This window comes from Hemiscyllium ocellatum, chromosome 1 (assembly GCF_020745735.1).
Source record: "Hemiscyllium ocellatum isolate sHemOce1 chromosome 1, sHemOce1.pat.X.cur, whole genome shotgun sequence".
In the NCBI taxonomy this organism is placed as follows: Eukaryota; Metazoa; Chordata; class Chondrichthyes; order Orectolobiformes; family Hemiscylliidae; genus Hemiscyllium; species Hemiscyllium ocellatum.
Window position 1 is genome coordinate 8,149,832 of NC_083401.1, and position 17,797 is coordinate 8,167,628.

General features: G+C 50.6%; 1 protein-coding gene across 1 annotated transcript; it reads right to left on the reverse strand.

The window, feature by feature from the left end:
* Nucleotides 1-3,373: 3,373 nt before the first annotated feature.
* idh3b (isocitrate dehydrogenase (NAD(+)) 3 non-catalytic subunit beta) lies at nucleotides 3,374-17,241 on the reverse strand. Its single transcript, XM_060832267.1, has 12 exons — nucleotides 17,182-17,241; nucleotides 16,468-16,548; nucleotides 14,678-14,785; nucleotides 13,902-14,022; nucleotides 12,718-12,778; nucleotides 7,264-7,396; nucleotides 7,007-7,140; nucleotides 6,218-6,320; nucleotides 5,583-5,729; nucleotides 5,284-5,378; nucleotides 4,596-4,656; nucleotides 3,374-4,155 (listed from the first exon to the last, which is right to left on the reverse strand). Exons 1-12 carry the CDS (start codon nucleotides 17,215-17,217, stop codon nucleotides 4,066-4,068), a joined length of 1,170 nt encoding a protein of 389 aa, XP_060688250.1. The 5' UTR covers nucleotides 17,218-17,241; the 3' UTR covers nucleotides 3,374-4,065.
* Nucleotides 17,242-17,797: the final 556 nt, after the last annotated feature.

A 17,797-nucleotide genomic window follows, 5' to 3' on the forward strand; every position in this document is an offset into this window, starting at 1 on the left:
ATTTCAATATCTAAGAGGCATTTGGATGGGTATATGAATAGGAAGGGTTTGGAGGGATATGGGCCGGGTACTGGCAGGTGGGACGAGTTTGGGTTGGGATATCTGGTTGGTATGGATGGGTTAGACCGAAGGGTCTGTTTCCATGCTGTACATCTCTATGACTCTGGCTATTGACTCTATCTATTCCTCTCATTACCTTGTACACCTCGATCAGGTCTCCTCCCTTCCTCCTTCTCTCCAGAGAGAAAAGTCTGAGCTTATTCAACCTTTCTTCATAAGGCAAGCCCTCCAGTCCAGGCAGCATCTTTGCATCCTCTCCAAAGCCTCTGTATCTTTCCTATAGTAGGGTGAGCAGAACTGGACACAATATTCCAAGTGTGGTCTCACCAGGCACTTGTAGAGCTGCAGCAAAACCTCACGGCTCTTAAACTCGATCCCCATGTTAATGAAAGCCAAAACACCATATGCTTTCTTAACAACCCTATCCACTTGGGTGGCAACTTTGAGGGATCTATGTACTTGTACACCCAGATCCCTCTGTTCCTCCACACTGCCAAGAATCCTGTCTTTAATCCTATATTCAGCATTCGAGTTCGACCTTCCATGACCTGCCCCTCACAAAGCCATGCTGACTGCCTTTAATCACACTATGCTTTGCCAAATAGTCGTAAATCCTATCCCTCCAAAACCTTGCTGACCACAGACGTGAGACTGACTGGTCTGTAATTGCCAGGGATTTCCCTATTACCCTTCTTGTAAAAAGGAACAACATTCGCCTCCTTCCAATCCTCCAGTACAACTCCCGTGGAGAGTAAGGAGGCAAAGATCTTCGCCAGCGGCTGAGCAACCTCCTGTCTCGCTTCCCGGAACAGCCTGAGATAAATCTGGTCTGGCCCTGGGGACTTATCAATCTTAATGTTTTTCGAAATTTCCAGCACACCAACTTCATCAATCTTGATCTGGTCAAGCCTGTATCCCAACTGCTCAATGTTCTCTTTCACAACAAGGTCCCTTTCCTTCGAGAAAGCTGAAACAAAATACTCATTTCAGGCTCCCCCTATCTGCTCAGACTCCATGCACATGTTCTCTACACTCTCTCTGACTGGCCCTACCTTCTCCCTGATCATTCTCTTATTCTTCACGTATGAGTAAAATGCCTTTGGGTTCTCCCTAATCCTTCCTGCCAAGCCTTTTTCGTGCCCCCTCCTGGTTCTCCTCATTCCATTTCTGAGCTCCTTTCCAGCAAGCCTGTAATCCTCTAAAGCTGTGCTGGATCCTTGCTTCCTCCACCTTACGTAAGCTGCTTTCTTCCTTTCGATGAGAAGCTCCTCTGTTCTCGTCATCCAAGGCTCCTTAATCTTACCCATTCTTACCTGTCTCAGAGGAACAAATTCGTGCATCACTCGCGACAACTGCTCCTTAAACAGTCTCCACGTGTCTGCTGTGCCCTTTCTGTGGAACAATTGCTCCCAGTCTGTACTTCCCAACTCCTGTCTGATAGCGTCATAATTTCCTTTTCCCCAATTAAATATCTTCCCTTGGTAACTGCTCCTTTCACTCTCCAAGACTGTGCTAAATGTGAGGCAGTTGTGGTCACTGTCACCAATGCGTTCTCCCACCGTGAGATCTGACACCTGTCCTGGCTCGTTGCCGAGCACCAAATCCAAAATGGTCTCTCCCCTCGTCGGTCTGTTTACATACTGAGTAAGGAAACCATCCTGAACACACCTGACAGAACGGCTCCATCCAAACCATCTGCACTAAGGAGGTTCCAGTCGACATTGGGAAAGTTGAAATCACCCAAAACAACAACCTCTGCATTTTTGTAGAATCTGCCTGCCCATGCAATCTCCAATCTCCCTACTGCTATTGGAAAACCCCCAATGCGGTGGCTGCACCCTTACTGTTCCTAACTTCCACCCATGCTGACTCAGTAGACAAACCTTCCTGAACAACCTTCGTTTCTGTCGCTGTGATGCACTCTCTGATTAGCAATGCTACACCCCCTCCACTTTTTCCACCCTCCCTGTCCTTTTTTAACCCTGGAACATCAAGCAACCATTCTTGCCCATGAAACCCACGCCTCCGTTATGGCCACAACATCACAGCCCCAAGTACTGATCCATGCTCTAAGTTTATCACTCTTACTTCGGACACTCCTTGCATTAAAGCAGACACACATTAACCCAATCCCTTTGTTTCATCACGAGAAACCTCCCTGATAGATTTACCAAAACCTGTCACTGCCCCACCTACAACTGACCCCCTCTCAGACATGTGGCCCTGATTCCCACATTCCTGCCAAACTAGTTTAAACCCTCCCCGATCACACAAACAAATCCCCCACCCCGGACATTTGTGCTTTTCCAGTTCAGGTGTAACCCGCCCTTCATGTACAGGTCCCACCTTCCCCAGACGGTATCCCAATGGTATGGGTATCTGAAGCCCTCCCTCCTGCACCAGCCTCGCAGCCACATGTTAAGCTGCACTCGCTGACTGACTGTTCCTCACCTCACTATCTCGTGACATCGGTAGCAAACCCGAGATCACTGCTCTACTCGTCCTGCTCTTCAGCTTCCAACCTAACTCTCTGTAGTCACTTTTCAGATCCTCAATCCCTTTCCTGGCTGTATCATTGGGGCCGATATGTACCACGATTTCTGGCTGCTCACCCTCCCCCTTCAGAATCCTGTAAACCTGATCGGCGACATCCCGGACCCTGGCACCAGGGAGGCAACATACCTTCCGGGAGTCCCGTTCCTGACCACAAAATCTCCTGTCAGTCTGTCTAACTATTGAGTCCCCTACCACTAGCGCATTTCTATTCTCCCTGTTTCCTTTCTGACCCTCAGTGCCAGGCTCAGTGCAAGAAACCTGACAACTATGGCTTTCCCCTGGTAGGCCATCCCCACCAGCAGTGTCCAAAACGGTATACTTATTGCTGAGGGAAACGGTCACAGGGGATCCCTGCTCTGGTCGGTTCCCTTTCCTCCCCAATTGTAGCCCAGCTGTCCTTATCCTGTGTCTGGGGAGTGACCACCTCCTTGTCCATCCTCTCAATTTCCCCCTCAGCCTCCCGAATGATACGAAGCTCATCCAGCTCTAGCTCCATTTCCCTAACTCGGTTTTCGAGGAGCTGGAGTTGGGTGCACTTCCCACAGAAGAATGTGAAGTGTCTCTCACCTAACACATTCTGCAGGTTCATTAATGACACAAAGACCTGAGACTCCGCCCTTCCCTTTTGAAGTCAATGATTGGCTGATAGATTGCACCACTAGTGTTTCATTGGCCAGAGATCACTTTGGCCCACTCTGGGTTTGGGGAAGAAGCGCCTGCAGCAAGTGAATGCACGGGAAACACAGGAATGCAGATGTAGAGTTGACAAAAGTGCTGGAATGTTTTATTTTGGACTGAAACAATTCCCTCAAAAGCAGGATTTTACACGGGTACCCTCCGTGGGGAGGGGGAGCTGAGGTCATGTCCCTGTAAATGGCCTGCTGCTGAGTGATGCTCTTAGTTAATCCAGTGTCAATGACTCAGAAGCTCAAAGTCTCAGACTCTCTGGGAGTCAGTCAGCTGATCTGTACATGGCATCTGCTTCCAACATGATTCTCATTAGTTCACACATCGTTTCTCCATCTTGGGATGAGACAAACATCTTAAAAAAAAAGATAAATCCCAACAAAACAAAGGAAAAGGAGGTAATCTGTAAATCAGGAATAACAGAGAGAGACAGAGGGAATGGTGTAGTTATTACTGAACCTGGATATTATGTAAAGCCTCCAATACTGCCCTGTGACTGCTCGCTAAAGCCAGGCAACTGGTCAACAAACACAGAGGATGAAACATTAAACACTAAAGCTCTGGAGCAGGACACTGCTTTACACCGAGATGGAGCCATCACTGAGGCTCTGCCAACTCCAACCAGCCAGAAGTGTGGAAACAACCTGAAACCTCAATCCTCAAGAGGAGAAAGAGGACTCGAGGGCCCACTGGGAGTCCTGAAGGGGTCCAATCCAACGGCAGCATCATGTCCAAACTCCCAGCAGGGAGGCCTGGAGCAGGCTAGCGGAGACGAGCAGGGTGCAGGTTATCGATGACAATCTTCAGGAAATCGCTGGTGGTGGAATAACCGCCCATATCTCGGGTCCGAACCTAATCCCAGACGGGGTAGGGCAGGGCCAGGACAGGAGAAATCAAAAGGAGAAAATGAAAGTAAAAGCACAAAACAAACTTAAATCAAATCAATAAATGTGTATAAATCAAACAACAGGGGATAAAGAAGGGTGCACAGCCTATCCTCCCAAAGACCTGCTTTCCTGAACATAAACCCACCAGAAAATCCCAACATCCCCATCACCTCCCCACCTCAAAATCCACAATGACGTTGAACTCAAACCCCACACAGTACTTCCCCAACACATCCAGCTGCTACACAAACCCCAGCCCCATCATAATACCAACCCTGCAAAGCTCTAACATATCCCCATCTCCCCACCCACCCCCTCCCTCCCTCCCCTCTCACACACCCACCCTCTCCCCCCGATCTTCCTCCTCCCCCAGCCCCCCACCCAGCAGCCAGGCTCCCCACATACCTTGCCCAATTTGATGACTTTCCTCACAGCCTCCGAGATCAGGTTGGAGTGAAATTCTAGGCTGTAGTGGAATCAGAGAGTTCAGCCTCGCATCACTCACAACTTTCAAACATTTCAAACAAAATAATGACAGTGAGCACATCAGGATCGCGACACTCCAACCGAGCCACACTAACGGGTGCGGGGGGGAGAGAGAGAGAGCATGAACGAGTGAGGAAGGTTAGGGGGCAGCATGAAGTGCCCTTGGTCCAACCATCCTTACCCATAAGGTCACACACTCACTGCTGTTCACTCCGAGCTTTCACATGGTAAGGTCACAGCTCCCTCACCCCCCCTCAACAAATAAAGATGATTTGGGGGATAGGTGGCAGCTATTATTTGCCAGTTTGCAGCACTTTGTTTGGTCTAGGTGGGAGAGGGTGCAGGTTGGGAAGGTGCTGTTGAAGGGTCTTTGGTGAATTTCTGCAGTACACACACTGCTCATACTGAGTATCTGTGGGAACGTGATTACAGATAATCAATAAACAGCCTCCCTTCTGACCTTGTAAAGGTCAGGTCAGCTCCCAGTGTCATTTACACTCAAGGTGGGGAGGGGGTGGGGGGGGAGGGAGGAGGGAGATGAGGTCCCAGGCCTTCGATCGGTGACAGAGGGAGGGGCAGCAAGATAGAGGGAAGCTCTGGAACTTACTTCAGGTGCCTCAGCATATTGGCGGAGCTCAGCAACATGGCAGTGGGGTTAGCAATGTTCCTTCCCATCGCCTGGGAGAACGGGTGGCGGGCTCCCTGAAATCAAACAACAAAGTGAAAGGTCGTGGTCCCACAGTCCGAAAGGAGACTGAGCGAGGCAGCAGCTCGGGGAGAGGGGAAGTACAGCAAGGGACCCAGAAACCTCGAGTGCCTCATGGCTTCTGGAGTTGTTTCCCCCAAAGCTCCCCCCCCAAAGTGCTGCTGCCCCAAACTGAATGAAGAAACACACCATTCCTTTACCGTTTCGAAAACTGCGTACTCAGCACTGAAGCTCTCTCCAGGGACCACCCCAGCTCCTCCGACCAGACCTGCTGCCAGGTTATCAATGATGTTTCCATAGAGATTGGGCATAACCAGAACATCGTACTGATAGGGATTGGACACCAGCTGTGGGGACAGAGAGTAGACAGTTGGTGCTGGTCTGTCAAGGGAAGGCTCAGAGCGAAGCGCATGTGAAACGTGGCTGATAACAGGAATGTATGGGACAGTCAGAACTGCCTCCCCTCTCCCCAGGCCAGAATCCCAGAACCCCCCCAATCACAGGCCCCAAATGGTCTCTGCCCCCCCGGGACCCCGACCCTACGCATCTCCCCCGTGACCCCAATCACGTGCCTCCCCACATGACCCCAATCCCCACACGTCCCTGTGACCCTGACACTCACACTCTCCGCTACCCCGAACTCCCCGTGACCCTGACCCCTCCGTGCCCCTGAACCCCCGACCCACCTGATCCCCACGTTCCTGACCCTCCCATGCCCTCCTGACCTCCCCAGTGCCCCTAACCCCCCCCCGTTACCCCCGTGCCTGTGAACACCCCCATGCCCCTGACCCGCCCCTCCCCCCCCCCGCTCCCTCGGTGGGCCAGCCCCAGTTACCTGCATGCAGCAGTTGTCGATAATGACAGAATCGTATTTGATGTTGGGATAGAGCTCAGCCATTTCCTTACAGCACTGCAGGAACAGGCCATCTCCCAGCTTCCTGCCAATAACAACAACAACACCGTCACCAGGGAAACAGCTTCCAGCCAATTACACACCGTGAGGGAGGGAGGCTAGGAAGGAAGGGGCAATACACAGAGTGAGTGGGAGGGAGGGGGTGATGGAGAGGGCGAGTGGGAGGGAGAGGCTGATAGAGCCAGTGGGACAAAGGAGATGATAGAGAGTGAGTGGAAGGGAGGGGCTTGACTGAGAGAGCGAGTGGCTGATAGACAGCGCCAATGGGATGGAGGGGGGTGATGAAGAAAGCATAGCGGGAGGGAGGGAGGGAGAGGAGCGGGGTGGGGGAGGAGCGGGGTGGGGGGGTGAGGGAGAAGCTGACGAAGGTGTGACAGAGAGGGTGAGAGAGGGGGTGAGGGTGAAGCTGATGAGGGTGTGACTGAGAGAGGGGGTGAGGGAGAAGCTGACGAGGGTGTCACAGTGAGAGGGGGGAGGGAGGGGGCGAGGGAAAGGGAGGGTGTGATAGTGAGAGAGGGAGGGAGTGAGGGAGGGGGTGACAGCGAGAGGGGGTGAGGGAGAAGGGGAGAGAGGGGGTGACAGTAAGAGAGGGTGATAGAGGGGGTGACAGTGAGAGAGGGTGAGGGAGGGGGTGACAGTGAGAGAGGATGGGGGCGGAATGAGGGAGGGGATGACGGTGAGGGAGGGAGAGCTGTGGTCATTAACACTCACATGATGTTGGCCTTATGCACTGCGGTGACCTTCGAGCGACCTTTCTTTGTGGCGTAATCAAAGGCGAATTTGGCGATCCGGCGGGACTTCTCCCTGGTGATGATCTTCAGACACTCGATGACCCCTTGAGCACTCTAACTCCGAGAGAAAAGGGAGAGTGAGGACAGGGGCCGGAGTATGAGGCAGCACTGGGATGTAGTGATGGGTAAGTGAGGCAGTGAGAGGAGCCAGGGAGTCAGTACTAAAAGCCTCTTTACCTCATATTCCAGTGAGCTGTACTCGCCCTCCGTCTGCTCACGGATGATCACCAGGTCTAAGTTGTTATGCCGTGTTGAGTAACCCGGTAAGCTGTTAACATGGACCACGTTTGCAAACAAATCAAGTTTCTTTCTGGGGACAAACAGGGACAGAATCAGGCTGAAGGGTTGAACGGTCTCTTCTCCAAGCCCAGCATGTGAGCAGCACCAAGCAAACAGCCACTGACTATCACCTTTGTCAGAGTGTTCTCCCTAGCCTGCCCCGACGCACCTCTCCAGTCAGACAGCATAGCCAGACCCAGAGAGAAGGTCCCCAACACTGTCGATGGGTCAGAGCAGAGGCTGCAGTTCAGGTTCAGCCAGGAACGTGACGGAGTGGCTGCAGCACCGTCCACCTCAATACCAACAACACGGGCAGAAAAAGGGACTAACTCCTACTGGCAGGATTTAGGGAGCTAGGGCAGAAAGTACCAAGCAGATCCTCCAAAGTAGTAATCCCAGGATTAATCCAGAGCCACATACTACAGTGCTGACCAGGAAAGCAACAGTAAAAGCAAGCAGGTGAAGGTGTGACTGGCCAGCTGGTGAAGAAGGGGCTTAGATTCCTGGAACATTGGAACCAGCTCTAGCAGAGGCAGGACCTTGACAGCTTGGAGAGGTTACAACCAGACACAGCAGAGACCAAACAGCAACTAAAATCAACACAGAAACTGGTGCAGAAACTCAGCAGGTCTGGCAGTGTCTGTGCTGAGAGAAACAGTTAACACTGAGTCCAATATGACACATTTTGGAAAACATTAAGATTGATAAGTCCCTAGGGCCAGACCAGGTTTATCCCAGGCTGCTCCGGGAAGCGAGAAAGGAAGTTGCTAAGTTGCTTTGCCTCCTCACTCTCCACGGGAGTCGTATCGGAGGACTGGAAGGAGGCGAATGCTGTAACAGGGAAATCCCTGGCAATTACAGACCAGTCAGTCTCACGTCTGTGGTCAGCAAAGTTTTGGAAAGAATTCTGAGGAATAGGAATTGTGACTATTTGGCAAAGCATCATGTGATTAAAGACATCAGCATGGCTTTGTGTAGTTGTAGATGGAAAGTATTCTGCCTGGAGGTCAGTGTTGAGTGGGGTCCCGCAGGGCTCTGTTCTTGGGCCTCTGTCCTTTGTAGTTTTTATAAATGACATGGATGAGGAGATTGAGGGGTGGGTTAGTAAATTTGCAGATAATACAAAGGTTGTCAATAGTATCGAGGGCTACTGCAGGCTGCAACACGACATAGACAGGATGCAGAGCTGGGCTGAGAAATGGCAGATGGAGTTCAACCTGGATAAATGCGAAGTGATGCATTTTGGAAGGTCGAACTCAAATGCTGAATATAGGATTAAAGACAGGATTCTTGACAGAGTGGAGGAACAGAGGGATGTACAGAGGGAGCATAGATCCCTCAAAGTTGCCACCCAAGTGGATAGGGTTGGTAAGAAAGCATATGGTGTTTTGGCTTTCATTAACAGGGGGATTGAGTTTAAGAGCCGCGAGGTTGTGCTGCAGCTCTACAAGTGCCTGGTGAGACCACACTTGGAATACTGTGTCCAGTTCTGGTCGCCCTACTATAGGAAAGATACAGAGGCTTTGGAGAGGGAGCAAAGAAGGTTTACCAGAATGCTGCCTGGACTGGAGGGCCTGTCTTATGAAGAAAGGTTGAATAAGCTCAGACTTTTCTCTCTGGAGAGAAGGAGGAAGAGAGGAGACCTGATCGAGGTGTACAAGGTAATGAGAGGCATGGGCCAGCCCAGATGGCCTCCTTCTTCAAGGACCGCAGATTCCCCCCAGACGTGATCGACGATGCCCTCCACCGCATCTCCTCCACTGCCCGCTCCTCCGCCCTTGAGCCCCGCTCCTCCAACCGCCACCAAGACAGAACCCCACTGGTTCTCACCTACCACCCCACCAACCTCCGCATACAACGTATCATCCGCCGCCATTTCCGCCACCTCCAAACGGACCCCACCACCAAGGATATATTTCCCTCCCCTCCCCTATCAGCGTTCCGCAAGGACCACTCCCTTCGTGACTCCCTCGTCAGATCCACACCCCCCACCAACCCAACCTCCACCCCCGGCACCTTCCCCTGCAACCGCAGGAAATGTAAAACTTGCGCCCACACCTCCACACTCACTTCCCTCCTAGGCCCCAAGGGATCCTTCCATATCCGCCACAAGTTCACCTGTACCTCCACACACATCATCTATTGCATCCGCTGCACCCGATGTGGCCTCCTCTATATTGGTGAGACAGGCCGCTTACTTGCGGAACGCTTCAGAGAACACCTCCGGGCCGCCCGAACCAACCAACCCAACCACCCCGTGGCTCAACACTTTAACTCCCCCTCCCACTCCACCGAGGACATGCAGGTCCTTGGACTCCTCCACCGGCAGAACACAACTACACGACGGCTGGAGGAGGAGCGCCTCATCTTCCGCCTGGGAACCCTCCAACCACAAGGTATGAATTCAGATTTCTCCAGTTTCCTCATTTCCCCTCCCCCCACCTTGTCTCAGTCGGTTCCCTCAACTCAGCACCGCCCTCCTAACCTGCAATCCTCTTCCTGACCTCTCCGCCCCCACCCCACTCCGGCCTATCACCCTCACCTTGACCTCCTTCCACCTATCCCACCTCCATCGCCCCTCCCCCTAGTCCCTCCTCCCTACCTTTTATCTCAGCCTGCTTGGCTCTCTCTCTCCTATTCCTGATGAAGGGCTTATGCTCGAAACGTCGAATTCTCTATTCCTGAGATGCTGCCTAACCTGCTGTGCTTTGACCAGCAACACATTTGCAGCAATGAGAGGCATGGACAGAGTCGATAGCTAGAGACTCTTCCCCAGGGCAGGATTGACTGGTACGTGGGGTAATCGTTTTAAGATACTAGGGAAAAGGTATAAAGGAGGCATCAGAGGTAGGTTCTTTACACAGAGAGTTGAGAGTGCATGGAATGCGTTGCCAGCTGTGGTGGTGGAAGCAGGGTCATTGGGGACATTTAAGCGACTGCTGGACACGCACATGGAGAGCAGTGAGCTGAGGGGGGGCGTAAGTTAAATCATTATATTTTACATTAGGATTAACCTTGGCACAACATCGTGGGCCAAAGGGCCTGTTCTGTGCTGTACTTTTCTATGTTCTACCTGCTCAAACCTGAAGGGAGTTGGAGAATGATGGTTTAATTCACTGCCACATCTCTCCAGCTGGTATGTGCACTTTGAAAACGTTCAGTTCCTCTCCCCAATAGGATTCCAGTTTGAATCTTTCAAGCCTGTTCACTCTTACTTCTATTTTCCTCCTGGTGCTTAACAATAAGGTGTGTAACCAAACTCCCCTTTCACAGCATGGGGTCGCTGTCAATACAGCTCACCGACTGGCTATTATCCTATTATTACAAGAGTGTTACAAGGGGACATAAATTTAAGGTGAAGGGTGGAAGGTATGGTGGGATGTCAGGGGTAGGTTCTTTACCCAGAGAGTGATGGGGGCATGGAATGCGCTGCCTGTGGGAATGGCAGAGTCAGAATCATTGGTGACCTTTAAGCAACAATTGGATAGGTACATGGATAGGTGCTTAAGCTCGGACAAATGTTCGGCACAACATCGTGGGCCGAAGGGCCTGTTCTGTGCTGTATTGTTCTATGTTCTATTCACACTTGCCACTTTTCTGTATCATCAACGCTCCGTTTGTGTATTTACTCTGCACACCCTCATCGCTTGTTCCCATGTACCTCCTTCCCCTTTCGTCAATTACGTAAAAAAGACAACTTTCAGTCCCAGTGAAGAGTCATCGTACTTGAAACGTTAACCGTTTTCCCTCCGGTGATGCTGCTGGACCGGTTTCATTGATCATGCATATCTCATTTGATAGCACATCCCCAGTGTCTGCATTACTTCACTTGTATCTCATTGACAACTTCTTCAGGTTGAAAGTGCGTTTTCCACAGAGAATACAGGCAGCTGTAGAGTTTGGCTATTGGTAAAGATCATTAACAAAGGTATGGGGAATATTATCGCCAAATGGAGCTATCTGGACCATGCTGGAATTCTGCAAACAAAGTATTTTTCCATTAAATTACAAGAAAATGATTGTTTCATGTTGGAAGCTTCTACCAGGGGACCACAGTGCAGCAAAACTATTCCTGACATTTCCCAATGGGCAGCAGGGGTCGCATTTTTCATTGCACTGCGCGGGTGATTTACACAAATGTGGGGCTTATTTAAGTATTGTTGTGTGGACACACAATTTAAAGAGACACCAAACCACCTTCCAGTTGCATCCCAGTTGGAGTATTGCTGATGCGTTGAGCTACAGGTGACGTTGGGTCCATTTTCATGTAGGTGATCTATTGGCAGAGAGGTTGTGTGAAATATAGGAAAGCAGAAACCAGAGAGGGAGAAATATTAGGGAGGCTAAATGGATAAATTACCAGACCCAGATGAAATGTATCCCAAATCTATGGAAGGAGCTCTGAACATGACTTGCCAATTGTCTCTAGCTATGGGTGCAGTGCTGGCAGCTAACATTGTCCACAGGACCACGTAATTACAGGCCATGCAGCGTAACCTCAATCGTGGGCAAACTGGAGGAAAATGGCTGACAGACAGGAAACATCTCACTAATAAAAGACAAAGATTAATCATAAACAGTTGGCAGGGATTTAAGGGAACTTTGAGCCTGACTAATTTGAGTGAAATGGTTAAGGGAGGGAGGGTTGATTAGGACAATTTGATGTAATTTTCATGGGCTTTAACAAAATTCTTGTCAAGATCCCACACGTCAGACTGGTCACTGAAGTAAAAACTGAGGGGATAAAGTAAGTCGCAATTTTAATCTAAACCAGTCTCAGAGGCAGACTGTATCGACTGGATCCCTGTATTTCTGTAACATTCACTGTGCTTTACTCACTTCTAATACACACTTGGAATAACATCAACCCATAACCTGTCAGTGGTGGGGGCGTTAGAATCACACACACAACATAACTGGGAAAACATTTAGAGGGGGACAGAGGTAAAATATTCCACCGAGGGCTGCTGGGAGTCTGGAACTCACTACTTGAAAGGGTGAGAGGGGGAGAATCTCTCAACACATTTAACAAACACTTGGATATTCATTTAAACTGCCAAACCCTACAGAGCTACAGATCCAGGGCTGGAAAGTACAATGCTGTTTTTTGTTTTGACTAGTATGGACACGATGAGCTGAATCATCTGCTTTAATGATGTAACTTTGGGGTTTTTTTTAAACGATATAATTTTTTTCAATAATTCTGCTTCTCTCTCTCTCTCCCCGCCTCCTCAGCCCATCTAACCCACTTTAATTCTCTGCTCAATCTCTCAAACAAGGGTCATAGAGGACGTGACAGCAGATGTAGAGAAAGCACATTCTCAATTCTGAAGAGGACAGCTCAGCTCCTACCTCAGCTTCATCTCATAGGATGACAATTCGCCCTTGTATTCCATTGGAGTGTAGATCTTCCCTGTGAAGAGAGAGAGAGAGAGAGAGAACAAGAGCGCGATTAGAAAAGGGGTGAGAGAGGAAAGCAGCAGAAAGTTCAGTCGGGATGCTCTTTGGAGAGTTGGTGCTGACTTAGTGGGCTGCAAGGTCTCTTTCTACACAGTGGGGATTCTAGGATTGGAGTTTAGAAAAACAAGAGATGATGTTATTGAAGGCAGCGTAAACAGTAAGATTTCCCCTCGTAAGAGAGCTGAGACTAGTTTCAGATTAAGTGCTCTCCCATTTCAAATGAGTATGTGGAGGAATCAGTTTTCTCAGGTTGTCATCAATCTATAGAATTCGCTTCCACCGAGAGTGATGGGACTGGACCATCGAGTATTTTTAGGGCTGAGTTAGACAGATTCACAATCCACAGATTTGTCTTTGCAGATACTTTCTATTTTGTTCAGAAAGCACACAATCTGTAGGCAGTCAGTCCATGTGACATTTTATAAAAATTCCTGCTTTGGAAATAGAACCAGTCTGACTCAAGGTTGGGACACAGATAGACTCTAACCTCACACCTTTAATATATAGTCTGACTTTTTTTAAATAAAGCCTTAGGTTATCTCAAGAATGTGACTTGAAACAAGTTCTGGGATTTACATATTAATGAATCGAAAACTGCATCTCCATTCAAGTGATTAAAGACTTAACAGCAATCTAGATTTGTTTAATACATTGCATCAGTTGTATGACACTTAGATCTTTTACTCTAAATTCTGTGTCCAATGATCCTGCCCCAAAAGTTACCTGATGCAGTGCTCCAAAAGCTAGTACTTCCAAATAAATCTGTCGGACTGGGACCTGGTGTTGCGTGATTTTTAATTAAAACTTTGGTTTGGCCAGAATTGGCCGATTGTTTTTAGCACGCTGTAAGGAAGGGCACAAACCATTAGAATTGCTCACTGGGAAGGAGGAGGATGGCTAACAGTTTCAAGAGGTAGGACTGGGTCTCCAATCCCCTTGGAGGAGGCTTGGAAACTAATAAACAGTTAATGGACTGACATTCCCCAAGCTAGTAAAAAGACTAGGGAAGGTCATTTTCCCATGACACCCTCCCGCCTCCTCCTCCCCCCTCTTCGCATTCCCTCACAACCTTGTACCTTTAATTGCAACTCTGTTCAATTTCATGGAGTCGAGGACTTCGTCCAGTTTTTCGTCTGAGGCCATGTTCTGCACTTCACTCACATGATGTTCATCAAACTGAACTGGCACTTCTGCAGCCTGTGGGGACAGACATCACTGTAAACAGGGGAACCCTCACCAGTGTCCTGACCTCTTCACAGTCAGCCCCCTCCAAAACCCATTGCTCCAAGCCTCCCCTACCCACAGCAACCTGGCCCCCTCACTCCCAACCCACATCCGACTCCCTCCCCCAATCCACAGCATCCCGTTCCCCCCTCCCTCCCAACCCACATCCAACCCCCTCCCACCCAACTCACAGACATTCCCCCTCCCCCTGATCTACAGCATCCCGCCCCCCAACCCAACCCAACCCAACCCACATCCGACTCCCTCCCCCGATCCACAGCATCCTGCCGCCCCTCCCTCCCAACCCACATCCGACCCCCTCCCTCCCAAACCACATCCGACTCCCTCCCCCTGATCCACAGCATCCTGCCCCCCTCTCAACCCAACCCACATCCAGCCCCCTCCCTCCCAACTCACAGACGGTCCCCCTCCCTCGATCCACAGCATTCCGTTTCCCACCCCCCCCAACCCAACCAACATCTGACCCCCCTCCCTCCCGACTCACAGCCTTCCTCCCCCACCCCCGAGCCACCTTTTCCTTCTGGACTTTCACTCATCTCTTGCCCCAAGCCAGCTCTGCACAATCACCCCGTGCGAGTGATCGCTCTCAATAGCCTCTTGCCATTACCTTAAACACCTCTTTGACGACATGCATTAACTCGGGACCGACACCATCCCCTGGAATCATTGTCACCTTGAAATCACCATCAGGTCTCTGTGCAGCTGGAGAATAGCACTGAGAGAGAGAGAGAGTAAGAAGTGTATTAACACAGGGGTGATGGGGTCGAAGGGCAAAGGGAATGAAAAGGGATGGGCAGTAAAAGAACAGAAACATCTCCAGCTCCCAGCTGAGGATGGAAATTATGGCCATCTCATGGCCTGACATATTACGGATCAGCATCAAGCTGACTGTAAACAGTCAGGAGGCAGACACACAGTGAGGTTGTATCTGTTACCAGTGTCACGAGGATGAGTCAGGCCGCACTGCCACACAGCTGGACCTGACCTGGTGGAAAGGCCTCTGGAGAAAAGCACCACAGACCACAAGGCAATGGTACAACAGCAACATCTTCAAAGGCTGCAGGTGAAGGACAGGGTGGATGCTTTTCTAAGAAGACTGACAACATAATTTAGCAGTTTGTTTTCTGGTGAAGCAACATTCAGGCTGTACCTTGGCAGGTGGCTGGATCTATCGACTCCTCCCTGTACATCCCATCCATGGTCTGAGTGATCCTGTGATGAGGAAGGGTCAGTTGTCCACCTCCTTGTGGACTGTACCTTTGTGAACCAGCTCTGAAGAACAGTGCTTCTATCAAGGTTGATCCTGAGCAGCTCAGTGACACAGGACTCTTCCCCCTCCCGCCCAGAAAACACTCCTTGCACACATCAATCTACAAACTTACACATTAGAAGAAAAGCAACACATTTTAGCTCCTCAAGCCTGCTCTGCTATTCAGTAAAGATCATGGGTGAGTTGGCTGTGGCCCCAACTCTACATTCCTGCCTACCCTCAACAACATTGAGTTGATCAACCTCAGATCAAAGTGAGCAAATGGAGGGCCAAAATGCTCCTTGCTCTGCCCAAATCTTGCTGGCCTGCAGAGAAAGACGTGTCTGTGACTGTGGGTTGCAGACTCTCAGCTTTTTTTTTAAGATTATTTACAGTGTGGAAACAGGCCCATCGGCCCAACAAGTCCACACCAACCCGCTGAAGCGCAACCCATCCATACCCCTACATATACCCCTTACCTAACACTACGGGCAATTTAGCATGGCCAATTCACCTGACCCGCACATCTTTGGACTGTGGGAGGAAACCAGAGCACCCGGAGGAAACCCACGCAGACACGGGGAGAACGTGCAAACTGTCAATGTGAAGATGGTTCCTCCAAGTTAATATGCTTGTGCATGGATTGGTGTAATTATCTTCCACAGAGGGAGGGTTCAATTTTAAACAATCTCGCAGAATGACACTTGTATTTTAAAATAGAAAAGGTTCGCTTATTTTTCACAACCTGCAAGTTCCTGGAGAAAACATCTCTGTCTCTCTGACACACGCACTGCAGACTGGGAAGTTCCAAGACTAGGTGTTGAGGAACACACTAAAGTTTGGGGCAGCTGCTGCAAGGTCACTGTCTAAGAGCATTCTGTCACACCGCATCAAGGGGCTGGATCCAAGGAAAATCCCTGGGCTGCATGCATCGGAGAATCGTTGACTGGAACATTATAAACACAACCTGCAATTATTAAGGATGACAGTCCTCAAACGGCCACTTACTTCACATATGTGAGCGATCATGTAATGAACATACAATGTTAACAAAACGCATTCTTCAAGATAAAAAAACAAGCTGTGAAGTGGAGCAGAAAACAGGGCAGAGCCGCGGGGGGCTCAGAGTTCTGTGGGAATGCCTTTACCTGGGCCGGTGAGGAGGAGCTCAGGAAGGGGCCAGTCACCAGGGTCCTCGATGAGACAACATTCAGTGCAAAACTGAAATCCTGGAACAGAGAAACAAATCAGTGTCTACAGGAATGGCAGAGCCTGAGGGAGAGGAAAAACACGGGGGGGGGAGGGAGAGAGAGGGGGATAAACGGGGGGGGGGGGGGGAGAGGGGGGGGGAGGGGGGGGGGGGGGGGGGGGGGGAGAGAGAGAGGGGGATAAACGGGGGGGGGGAGAGAGAGAGGGGGATAAACGGGGGGGGGGGGGAGAGAGGGGGGGATAAACGGGGGGGGGGGGGAGAGAGAGGGGGATAAACCGGGGGGGGGGGGGGGAGAGGGGGATAAACCGGGGGGGAGAGAGAGGGGGATAAACCGGGGGGGGGGGGGGGGGGGGAGAGAGAAGGGGATAAACGGGGGGGGGGAGAGAGAGGGGGATAAACGGGGGGGGAGAGAGAGGGGGATAAACCGGGGGGGGGAGAGAGAGGGGGATTAACGGGGGGAGGGGAGAGGGGTATAAACTGGAGGTGACCTCTGACCCTAACCCCCACAATCACCATTCTCCCCCCCCCCCGGGTCAGTGTCTCTCTGGGAGGGGGGGGTCACTCTCTCTCCGGGCTCTAGGCCGCTGCCCGGTTTTGTTTTGTTTTGTTTGGGGGGGGGGTTAGGGGTTAATTTTTTTCTCTTTTCTCGGACCTTTGCTGCGCTCCTCAGGACCCTCAGCGCCGCCATGTTGCCGAGCCGACAGCTTCCGGTTCAGGGACTGCTAAAGAGCGGGAGCCGGAGCCGGAGCCGGAGCCAAGATGTTCCCCAGTCTGACCCTCCGCGTACAGCGCCCCCTATCCTGGAGGAGCGTGCTCTCATCTACACTCTGTACCTAGTCCTGGGACCTCAGCTTTCAATGACGTGTACTGGGAGAAGCAACAGTGTGTTGTGATTCAATTTTCCAAACTATGGAACAGCTGATTAGTCATGGTTAAACCACACACTGACATTTAATGGTATTGTCATCACTAAATCCCTCACTATCACCATCCTGGGGTGGGGGGAGGGAGGGTCACCATACTGGACTATCTGTACAAACACAAGAGCAAGTCAGAGACTATCCCTCAATGCACCATTTCATAACCACAGGAGGTCACAACCCACACCACAATCAATGGCATACAGCAGCAAATTTGCACACACGATCCCATAAGTGTGAATGTGATAAATAGGGTTCAAGATTTTTTGGGGGGGGGGGGGTCAACCTGTTGAGACATAGAACATTACAGTGCAGTACAGACTGATGATGTGCGGACCCGAGGAACCA